This window comes from Delphinapterus leucas, chromosome 14, assembly GCF_059928025.1.
Source record: "Delphinapterus leucas isolate spDelLeu-1000000601 "Yukka" chromosome 14, BTC_Dleu_Yukka2, whole genome shotgun sequence".
NCBI lineage: Eukaryota > Metazoa > Chordata > Mammalia > Artiodactyla > Monodontidae > Delphinapterus > Delphinapterus leucas.
This window is the reverse complement of record NC_143142.1, coordinates 62,284,522-62,296,890: the sequence shown is the minus strand read 5'-3', so window position 1 is coordinate 62,296,890 and position 12,369 is coordinate 62,284,522. Positions and strand designations below refer to the sequence as shown.

General features: G+C 38.8%; 1 protein-coding gene across 5 annotated transcripts in view; it reads right to left on the bottom strand.

Annotated features, from left to right (window-relative positions):
- The window catches only part of HAUS1 (HAUS augmin like complex subunit 1), a 34,398-nt gene extending 22,140 nt beyond the window's left edge, over positions 1 to 12,258 (bottom strand). For 4 of the 5 annotated variants that reach the window (XR_016387632.1, XM_022561806.3, XM_089895125.1 and 1 more), the window contains exons 1-4: positions 11,838 to 11,936; positions 10,874 to 11,048; positions 1,540 to 1,675; positions 30 to 164 (exon numbers count right to left, since the gene is read on the bottom strand). Coding sequence is in view for 4 of the 5 variants with exons in the window: in XM_022561806.3 (XP_022417514.1) it covers positions 30 to 164; positions 1,540 to 1,675; positions 10,874 to 11,048; positions 11,838 to 11,867 (476 nt within the window). In the remaining variant the exon portion in view is untranslated. Of the gene's footprint in view, positions 1 to 29; positions 165 to 1,539; positions 1,676 to 10,873; positions 11,049 to 11,837 lie in introns of all 5 variants that reach the window. The other variant, XM_089895126.1, reaches the window with a different exon arrangement.
- Positions 12,259 to 12,369: the final 111 nt, after the last annotated feature.

Genomic DNA, 12,369 nt, shown 5'->3' with positions numbered 1-12,369 from the left:
TTGTCACCACTTCCAACTCAATTACTTACTCTTGTAGACATTTTTCTAATACTAAAGTTGCAGTTAGATTTTTCTCAAGTTTTGCCAATTCAAGCTTGATTTCTTCGTTTTTGGATTTGGTGCAAAAAAGATCAGAGGTCAAGTCATTCACTGCAGGGATAAAACTAAAAGAAGAATCCAGTCACGTAAATGGACATTAAGAACAATAATTACAATTATTCCTCATTTCTAAACCTGATTTTATTTCTATGTGGATTCTTCTTTAACCATGCTGTTTCATACCTCTGTACTATTTTACACGCTGTTCTCACTGTCTGGAATAACCTTCTTCAGCTGGCAAATTCCCATTTGTCCTTCAAAGCTCAAATAAGATTTACTCCCATTCTGGAATTCACTCCTCCTTCCTCTGTGCTTCCTAGCTACAGCTTTACACTACTGCAGTATTGCAGCTGTCATACTCTGTTATAATTTTACATGTCCATCTCCGTTAATTTACCATGAGCAGAGACTGTACTTGCTGGCACTCATTATTCTATTCATTTCTGCTTCCCCAGTGCCTATATGTATAGCTATACATATATATATATACACACACACACACACACAAACATATATATATATATATATATATATATATACACACACACACATATATATATAGGGAGGGAGGAAGGGAGAGGGAGACAGGTAGTTACATAAAGAGTTATATAGATTATATGCCTAGGATATAATTAGTATTTGGTGAATTGACTTAATTGACTGCTGAATTGACTTAATTCAAGTCTAGATTTCTGCTGCCATACGGCCCACATGATCTTATATCTAAAACTCTACTATTTAAGTGTGTGTATATATATATTTATTTATATATTTATATATATATATATATTTGTATATATTCCAAGCTCTTGTATTAGCAGTTAAGCAGAATGGCCATACAATTCTCTGATTATAAGTTGTAGTAGTAGTCCTAGCTAAGATGCAGCCAACAGTGATAGTCCTATGGACTTTTGAGTCAGACCGGGTTTGAATCCCAACCCTGCCATTTACTAGCTCAGAGAAATTATTTAACTCACCTCTCCTGAGCTTCAGTTTCCTCTTAAGGTAGTTAGAAGGATAATGTCATTATATAGGTGAAATGCCTGTCACAAAGAACTGAAGGTCTTTAACCTACTCTATCCAATAGGGTAGGGACATAACCAAAAATCGCTACTCTATGCTCAACAGATGATTTAGCCTACTGCTCTCTGTACTGTTTATAGGGAATGATGTGATACCTAATCCCTTTTCAAATATACAAGAGAACCAGCCTTCACAAACCTAATCCTGAAAGAAGAAAACACTAAAATTTAACCAATACCAAGTTTATCTGAAGTAATTATACATACTCACTAGCAATGATAAGGAGTTAACTAAATTCAGTATTTCTGCATACACTGCTAATTTCCTATACAGAATTACCCTGAGAAACAAAAGCTCCTTAGGTCAAGACCTTACAGTGTATATGACTGCAGAAATTAAATATGTCACAAGAGTTACCTAGCTAGTGAGGTATCCTTTGTTTCAAGGGCCACAGCACTGTCAACCAAAGCATTCAGATACCTGGAACCAGTGCTAGAGAGATTGGCAGGGGAAAAATTCACACTCTCCAGAAGAAGGTCTTGAAGATGCTTAGCTGAAAAGATGTAAGAGTTTTATGGTGACTAAGATCTTTGTTTTGCTTTAATTTTTAACAGCTTTATTGTAATCTTTCACATAACATATAATCCACTCACCTAAAGTATTTTAGAACATTTTCATCACCCCAAAAAGAAATCCCACAATCCTCAGTCATTATTTTCCAGCTACCCAACCCATGAAGCCCTAGCAACCACTAACCTACATTCTGTCTCTATTCATTTGCCTAATTTGGACATATCATATAAATGGTATCATATAATATGTGATCCTCTGTGACTGGTTTCTCTCACTTAGCATAACGGCTTCAAGGTTCATCCGTTCTGTATCAGGTATCAGTCAGTACTTCATCCCTTTTTATGGAAGAATAATATTCCATTGTATAGATTTACCATGTTTTATTTATCCATTTATCCATTGATGAACATTTGGATTGCTCCCACATTTTGGCTATTATGAATAATGCTGCTATAAACACTCACGTACGGGTTTTTACATAAACATATGTTTCCATTTCTCTTGGGTATATAACCAGGAGTGGAACTGCTGGTCATATGGTAACTCTATGTTTAACTATTTGAAGAACTACTAGACTGTTTTCCAAAGCTACTGATTTTTACATTCCTGCCAGAAATGTATGAAGGTTCCAATTTCTCCACAATGTCATCTTCACCAACAGCTGTATTATTTATTTTTTTTGCACAGTGATCATTCATAGAACTGAATAATGATCGATAAAATGATAATCCAAGACCTTGTCTTTTTGATTATAGCCATCCTTGTAGGTGTGAAGTGGAATGTGGTTTTGATTTGCATTTCCCTGATGGCTAATGATGCTGTGCTTTCTGGCCATTTGTATATCTTCTTGGGAGAAATGTATATTCATGTCCCTTAACCATTCTTTTTGGCCGCAGCTTATGGGATCCTAGTTCCTTGACCAGGGATAGAACCTGGGCCCCTGCAGTGGAAGCGTGGGGTCCTAACCACTGGACTGCCAGGGAATTCCCTCCCTTATCCATTTTTAACTGGGTTGGTTCTTTATTATTCAGTTGTAAGAATTCTTCATTTATTGTAGATATAAGTCCCTTATCAGATATACAATTTGCAAATATTTGCAGCCCACTCTGTGGGCTGTCTTTTCATCTACTTGACGGTATCCTTTGAGGACAAAAGTTTTTAATTCTGATGATGTCCAATTTACCTACTTTTCTTTTGTTGCTTGTGTTTTTGGTATCATAGCTAAGAAACCATTGCCAAATCCAAAGTTATGAAGATATACACATATGCTGTCTTCTGAGTTTTAGATTCAGCTCTTACTTTTAGGTTTTTCATTCATTTTGAGTTAATTCTTATATATGTTATGAGGCAGGGTCCAATTTCATTCTTGTACATGTGGATATCCACCTATCCCAGCACTGTTCACTGAAAAGGCTATTCTTTCCTCCATTAAATTGTCTTGTCATCTTTGCCAAAAATCAATCCACCAGGAGTCTGACTTCCAACATAACAGTGTGAGGAGCTCTGCTCACCTACCCTGCAGTGAAACTGGTGAAAATTGTAAACAAAAACCCAAAAAGCAAAACAAAGATGCCCCCCAAAACAAAACACAACCATTTAAAGCTTCTGGAAATGCTCCTAAGGACAAACAGCAAATGAAGAAACATCTGTTCAAGAAAATCTATTAAAATTCAGTGAGGGGGCTTCCCTGGTAGCATAGTGGTTAAGAATTTGCCTGCAAATGCAGGGGACACGGGTTCGAGCCCTGGTCCGGGAAGATCCCACATGCCACGGAGCAACTAAGCTCGTGTGCCACAACTACTGAGCCTGCACTCTAGAGCCTGCGAGCCACAACTACTGAGCCCGTGTGCCACAACTACTGAAGCCTGCACACGTAGTGCCCATGCTCCGCAACAAGAGAAGCCACCGCAATGAGAAGCCCATGCACTGCAATGAAGACTAGCCCCTGCTCACCGCAACTAGAGAAAGTCTGTGAGCAGCAACAAAGACCCAACACAGCCAAAAATAAATAAATAAATAAATTTATTTAAAAAAAAAAAGACAAGGAGAAAATCTTGAAAACAGCAAAAGAAAAATGACATACTAGGAAACTTCAGTAAGATTAACAGTCAACTTCTTGACAGAAACAACGGAGACTAAACGGCAACAGGATAACATATTCAAAGTGCTCAAAGAGCAAACTGTCAAGCAAGAATCCTACACGTAGCAAAGCTTTCTTTCAAAAATAAATGTAAAATGAAGACTCCCAGATAGACAAAAACTGAGAGAATTTCATTGTCACCAGACCCAACTTATAAGAAATATTAAAGGAAGTTCTGCAGGCTTAAAGCAAGTGACCCCAAACAGTAATTCAAATGCGCACAAAAATCAATGAATTATCAGTAAAGGTAAATGCAGAATTATAAAGAGCATAAATGCATTTTTTTCTTCGTTTTTCTCTTAACTGACTTAAAAAGCAATTGGATAAAATAATATTTATATAAGGTATTGTTGGGTTATAGAAATGTATCGGCACAAAGGACGTGGTGGTAGTAAAGGTGTAAAGGGCTAAGGAAATGACTACAGATGGTTAAGTAATAATGTAACAGTACACTGTTGAGTCCATAATATTATTAGATGTAATATGTGTAACAATAATACCACAAAAGCGGGGAAAAGAGGAACAGAGCTACATAGGAGCAACATTTCTCTATCTCACTGGAATTAAGCTAGTACAAATATGAAGCTGAGCTGGTAAGGTTTATTTGCAAACCTCAGAACAACACTAAAAAGAACTGAAAAAAAAAAAAAGAACTAAAAAATCACTTTAGAAATTTAAATGTTACATTAGAAAATATTTACTTAATGCAAAAGAAAGCGATAAGGGAAAAACAGCAAAACAAAAAAAGATGTAATATATAGAAAATGAAAAGTAAATTGGCAGATATAAATACAACTATATCAATAATAACATTAAATGGGAATGCATTAAACAATCCAACCCAAAGGCAGAGATTATAAGACTGAAAAAAACAACAGGATCCCACTACATGCTGTCTATAGGAGACACACTTCACATTCAAAGACACAAATTCAGGCATAACTCAGAGATACTGGGGTTCCAGAACACTGCAATAAAGCAAATATTGCAATAAAGAGGGTCATGTGAATTTTTTGGTTTCCCAGAACATATAAAAGTTATGTTCATATTATACTGTAGTCTATTAAGTGAGCAATAGCATTATACCTAAAAAAACAATGTACATACCTTAATTTAAAAATACCTTATTGCTAAAAAATGATAACCACATCTGAATCTTCAGTGAGTCATAATCTTTTTGCTGGTGGAGGGTCTTGCCTCGATGTTGATGGCTGCTGACTGATTAAGGTGATGGTTGCTGAAGGCTGGGCAATTCTGTGGCAATTTCTTAAAATAGGACAACAGAGTTTGCCACATTGATTTGACTTTTCCTTTCACAGATGATTTCCCTGTAGCATGCAATGCTGTTTGACAGCATTCTACCCAAGAACTTCTTTCAAAACTGGACTCAATCCTCTGAAACCCTGCCACTGCTTTAATCAAGTAAGTTATGTAATATACTAAATCCTTTGTTGTCATTTCAACGATCGTCACAGCATCTTCACCAGAGTAGATTCCTTCTCAAGAAACCACTTTCTTAGCTCATCCATCAGAAGCAACTCCTCACCCATGAAAGTCTTATCATGAGATGGCAGCAACTCAGTCACATCTTTAGGCTGCACTTCTAAGTCTAGTTCTCTTGCTATTTCTACCACACCTGCAGTTACTTCCTCCACTGGAGTCTTGAGCCCCTCAAAGTCATCCACGAGGGCTGGAATCAACTTCTTCCAAACTCCTGCTAATGCTGATATTTTCACCTCTTCTCACGAATCACGAATGTTTTCAGTGGCATCTAGAACGGTGAATTCTTTCCAGAGGTTTTCAATTTACTTTGTCCAGATCCATTAGAGGAATCACTATCTATGCCAGCTATAGCCTTATGAAATGTATTTATTAAAGAATGACTTGAAAGTGGAAATGACTCACTGGAGTAGCACTTTTAATATCCTTCAAGAACTTTTCTTTTGCATTCACAACTTGGCTAACTGTCTGGCATAAGAGCCCTAGCTTTCAGCCTTGTCTTGGTTTCCAACATGCCTTCCTCACTAAGCTTCATCATTTCTAGCTTTTGATTTAAAGTAGAGGCATGTGACTTCCTTTCACCTGAACACTTAGAGGCCACTGTAGGGTTATTAATAGGACTATTTTCAATTTGTTATATTTCAGGGAATATGGAGGCCCAAGGAGAGGGAGAGAGAAATGAAAAAGTCTGAAATATTCTGAGAATTACCAAAATGTAAGAGATACGAAGTGAGCAACTGCTATTGGAAAAATGATAGATTTGCTCAACACAGGGTTGCCACAAAACTTCAATTTGTAAAAAAAGACCCCTCAATATCTGTGAAGTGCAATAGAGCAACGTGCAATGAAAATAAAGGATGGAAAAAGATATATAATGCGAACAGCAACCACAAGAAAGCTGAAGTGGCTATACTAATATCAGATAAAATAGACTTTTTAACAAAAAATGTTACTAGAGATAAACAGGGACATTTTATAATGATAATACCGTCATATAATACAAAGTATTCCCCCATTACAATGGAATGAAATTAGAAATGAGAAAGAAATTTGGGAAACTCATAAATATGTGGAATTAAACAACATACTCCCAATAACCAATGGGTCAAAAAGAAATCAAATCCTTTGAGGTGAATGAAAATGAAGACATAACATACCAAAACTTAGGGGATGCACCTAAACCAATGCTTAGAGGGAAATTTATACTTGTAAATTCCTATGTTAAAAAAGAAGAAAGATCTCAAATCAATAGCCTAAGCTTAAAACATTTAAAAAAGAAGAGCAGACTAAACCTAAAGCAAGCCAAATGAAAGAAATAATAAAGAACAGAGTGAAAGTTAATAAAATAGATTAAAAAAGAAGAAAAAAATCATTAAAACCAAAGGCTAGTTCTTTGAAAAGCTCAACATAATTGAAAAACCTTCACCTAGATTTAAAAACAAAAATTTTTTTTGTATTGGAATATAGTTGATTAACAATGTTGTGTTAGTTTCAGATGTACAGCAAAGTGATTCAGTTATATATGTAGAGTACCTATTCTTTTTCAAATTCTTTTCCCATTTAGGTTATTACAGAATATTGAGCAGAGGGACTTCCCTGATGGCACAGTGGTTAAGACTCCATGCTCCCAATGAGGGGGCCCGGGTTCGATCCCTGACTGGGGAACTAGATCCTACATGCATGCTGCAACTAAGAGTTTGCATGCCACAACTAAGGAGCCGGCAAGTCGCAACTAAGGAGCCCACAAGCCGCAACTAAGGAGCCCACCTGCTGCAACTAAGACTCAACATGACCAAATAAATAAATATTAAAAAAATTAAAACAATGGCAATAAAATAAACTATAAAGCACACCACTATGAATATCAGGTGACTGTCATTTCCTTAAATATATATATATATTGAGCAGACTTTCCTGTGCTATGACCTTCACCTAGATTGACTAAGAAGAAAAAAGACTCAAATTACTAGCATCAGAAGACAGTACATTCCACTGATCTACCTACTTAATAAAAAGGATTATAAAGGAATACTATGAACAACTGTACCCTGAAATTTAGATAACTTAGATGAAATGGACAAATTCCAAAAAGGACACTAACTACTGAATCTAATTCAAGAACAAGTAGATAATCTAATAGACCTACAGTAAGCAGAGACTGAATTAGTAATCAAAATCTACCCACAAAGAAAAGCTCAGGTCCAGATGGTTTTACCACTGAGTTCTATAGATTACATAAAGAATTAATACCAATTCTTCATCAACTATTCCAAAAAATAGGAAGGAGGGAATACTTCTCAACTGTTTCTCTGAGGCCAATATTATCCTGACACTAAAACCAGAAAAAGACATATTAAAAGGAAAGAAAACTACGGACCACTATCTCTTATAAATATGGATGCAAAAATTCTCAACAAAATACTAGCAATTGAATCCAGCAACCTATTAAAACATTATACACCATGAGGACGTGGATTTATCTTATGGATAAATGTTGGATTAACGTCTGAAAGCCAATTCATGTAACACATCATATCGACAGAATAAAAAACTAAAGTCATATGATCATCTCAATAGACAGAAAAAGCATCTGACAAAATCCAGCACCCTTTCATGATATGGACACTCAACAAAGTAGGAATAGAAAGAAACTTCCTCAACCGGAAAAAGGGCATCTACAAAAAACCCACAACTCACATTGCGCTCAACAGTAAAGACTAGATGCTTTCCCTCTAAGATGAGGAACAAGATAAGGATGTCTACTCTAATAGATGTCTACATCTATTCAACATTTTATTGGAGGTTCTAGCTAGGGAAATTTCTTTTAATTTTCCTCCTCAACTGAAGAATTGGCAGTACAAAGAATTAATGTTTTCAATAGTTTCATCTGTATTTGTCACGATTAAAAAGTCTTCATACAGGGCTTCCCTGGTGGCGCAGTGGTTGAGAGTCCGCCTGCCGATGCAGGGGACACGGGTTTGTGACCCGGTCCGGGAAGATCCCACATGCCTCGGAGTGGCTGGGCCCGTGAGCCATGGCCGCTGAGCCTGTGCGTCCGGAGCCTCGCAACGGGAGAGGCCACAACAGTGAGAGGCCCGCGTAACGGGAAAAAAAAAAAAAAAGTCTTCATACAAAACTTTTACATTCTTTCCCAATTCCTGGAAATATTTCCAAAATGTTCCAATCTTACGTGCTGCAAAGAACTGTACTGTGCGGAAATAAAAACTAAGTCAAAGAAATGATCTTTTGCTCAAAAGTCATTCAAGTCCTGGGGGCTATATAGTATCACTACTCAAAATTTAGAAACTCTGGAAGCAGGAGTTCCTTAACAGTGTATATGAATCTATATTTGTTACAAGGTTCCATAAATTTTCTGTTCTCTGCTTGACAGCTTTCCTGTCTAAAAGGAGGAAAAACTTAGAAAAGAGGAGTAACAATTAAAGTACGTGGTGGGGGATACTTCCCTGGTGGCGCAGTGGTTAAGAATCCGCCTGCCAATGCAGGGAACACGGGTTCAATCCCTGGTCCAGGAAGGTCCCACATGCCTCAGAGCAACTAAGCCCGTGCGCCACAACTACTGAGCCTGTGCTCCGTGAGCCACAACTACTGAAGCCTGCATGCCACAACTACTGAAGCCCGTGTGCCTAGAGGCCGTGCTCCTCAACAAGAGAAGTCACCGCAATGAGAGGCCCACACACCGCAACGAAGAGTAGTCCCCGCTCGCCGCAACTAGAGAAAGCCAGCACTCAGCAACAAAGACCCAACGCAGCCAAAAATAAAAAAATTTTTTTTAAATAATAAAAATAATCTTAATATCTTTAAAAAAATGAAAAAATAAAGTACATGGGGGGTTGGACTTCCCTGGTGGCACAGTGGTTAAGAATCCTCCCACCAATGCAGGGGACACAGGTTTGAGCCCTGGCCCAGGAAGATCAACATACCGCGGAGCAACTAAGCCCGCCAGCCACAACTACTGAGGCTGCGCTCTAGAGCCCGCCAGCCACAACTACTGAGCCTGCGCTCGGAGCCGCTTGTTGCTCCGCAATAAGAGAAACCACAGCAATGAGAAGCCCACACACTGCAACGAAGAATAGCCCCCGCTCGACGCAACTAGAGAAAGCCTACCCGCAGCAACGAAGACCCAACGCAGCCAAAAATAAGTAAATTAATTAATTAAAAAAAAATAAAGTACATGGGGACTTCTCTAGTGGTCCAGTGGGTAAGAATCTGCGCTCCCAATGCAGGGGGCCCAGATTCGATCCCTGGTCAAGGAACTAGATCCCACATGCGTGCGACAACTAAGAATATGTCGCAACTAAGAAGTCCGCATTCCGCAACTAAGAGCCCACATGCCACAACTAAGACCCATCGCAGCCTAAATAAATAAATATTTTAAGAAAAAAATAAAGTACATGAAGTGTAGAGTTAAGATATCAATGGTGGCAGGGCTCTTCTGGATACTTTAGTACAGAAAATTGTGTCAAAATTTTGTATGTATTACTAGAAACATTTGCTACTTAATATATGCCACCCTAAAAAGTACTCAAGGAAAAAAAAAAGTACTCAAGGACAGCCATGAATAATCTTACTTTTAAAATCATTCGAATTTTCATTACATAATAGTATAGACAAAAAGAAAGCTCTTGCAAAATAAGATTTTTCTGGACTCAAAGCCCCTTTCTCCATACTTTATTTTAATAACTACTAAAATAAAATCATTTAAAATTTAAACAAGTTTAAAGGCATACGGGAGAGTATGACTACAAAGGAGCATCACAGGGGAGGTGTTCGGGGGTGACAGAACTGTTCTGCACCTTAGCCGTGGGGGTGGTTCTCAGAATCCATGTGTGTTAAAACAGTACACCAAACAAAAAGTCACTTTACTGCATATTAATGTTTTAAAAGAAAACTGGAAAAAAGCACATATGCAATAGATTTACAATATAAATTGCTCTACATTCAAAACAACATATGTAACATATGCCATACACCTGCTTAAGTGTAGGCAAACGTAGATCTCACTTCTTTCCTCTTTTGTATATTCCCAATCTTTATTTTTGTGGTTTGTGTTATAAAGACAATGGATGTGTTGAATACACTTTTTTAAACTACATATGCACAGCAGAAAATTCTCATGCAGTCCCATGAATACATGGCAACAGAGTGATTTGTTCAAGTCACAGTTCATGGCTGCCACCTCAGGTGTCATGATGGCTCATTATAACTAAAGCATGGAGACTGGAAAGAGACCAAAAGATATGTAAGTGAAAAACCACAGGTATCGTATATGTCAGGCTAATAAGTTTAGACTCTTATCTTTTAGGGGTTACTGTTTCACCATCAGAGTATCAATAAAATATATACTATAATGAAATTTATGATAGTTACTATAACAACACAGTGTACGACAAATCTGGATAAAATAAAGAAGCAAAACTGGCAAGTAGTCTACACTAAATCAATCTTGTATACTTCAGTGTTAAACAATTTGGTTACCTCTAGTTATTATCTCATTCAACACTCTGGAATTAATCTCACCTTCTGATTCATATTCTCTTGCTTTTTGTTTCAAGTCCTCTATTACCAGGTAGACATCCCTGTCCCGGACCCTGTTGCGTTCTGAAAGGTGATGCAAAATCTGCGTTGTCCGCGGATTCACCTCATATTGTGGAATGGGATGATCTCCAAATATTTTTTTCAACCAGGCAGCAACCTAACCATTACAAGGGATACAAATTTTGTAAGCCTTGTTTTTTGCAATAGCACGAAGAAAATATGGCCAAGAAGTGATGAGTAGCAAAGGAAATGTTTTCCATGAATATTCTGGCATCCTACTTACTTCACATCCTAATTTGTCTTTAGGGAGAGAGATATCAGATGTCAGGAAATAAAAAGTGAGCAAGCACAATAAATAAAACTACCAGAAAACAATCCATCCTTTCCCAAAGCTACGAAAGCAGTATAGGCTAATATTTTACATCACTCGAATAACTTTAAAGCTCAATATGCAGGTGCTAAGGCATTATTACAGTTGCAAAGTCTGAAAAAAGGGTTGTCCTCAACACACCACAAGACTCGCAATGCCAGGAAACTCCTAGAGCTGGGATGCGAGACACTGATGCAGGTCTGGTGTGAAAATTCTGGTAGGAAGCAGCAGTGAACGGCTAGGCTTGGCTGGAAGTTGACTTTGGGTTCAGAAGTCCCCCTCCAGTCTCCAGGGGTAGGTTTCGTACCAGGGGGCTCTCCTCAAACCCTCTCCAAGCCCGAATCCTGGCAGGGAAGGCCGGGAAGGAAGGGAAACTCCCTTTCCAAGGGTGGGGGTGGGGGGCGATGGTCTAAGGAGGGTGAGGCGGGGAGGCTCACAGATCTTGAAGGCGGGGCTAGATATGGACCAGCAGAGGAACAAAGTAAAAGTGGCGTGCCCAGGAGATCCGCCAGCAGGGTGGGTGTATCAAAGACGCGGTTTCCGGGATGCCGCAAACCCCCGCTCCCGCGCCATCACCTGCGCCTCTTTCTCCTCCAGCGCTTCCATAGCCGCCACTCCCGCCACTTCTCGAGCAGCTTCTCGCGGGACAAGCGCCCCGCTTGCTCTGACAACCCCGCCCGCACACCGTTGGGCACGCCCCCTTTGGGGCCCAGGATTTCTGGGAGTTGTAGTTTTTACTAGGACTCCAGGCGCTGAGCCCTTGGACTAGGCTGGTCCAAGGCTTCAGCACTGCAAGGCTCTCCACCGTTACCACCTCGCAGCTCTCTGCGCTCTCCATGGTATCACCTCCAGGACGAGAACTAAAGCTGCCTAGAGCCAGGCTGTTTTTTCTTTCTAAATGTGCTGGAGACTGTTTTAAAACGGCATACAACTGCTGGCACTGGCACTGCCACTCAGCCATTCTTGCATTCATTTCTTGCGTTTCCTAAAGTTCTCTCCTTCCATCACTCTGTAGTTAACGCCATGAGAGGTTCTTTATATTTCTACGGGAATGTATAGTTTTCTGTGTTTTCCTATTTTTGTTTCATTCTCACAGGAATCCTGTAAA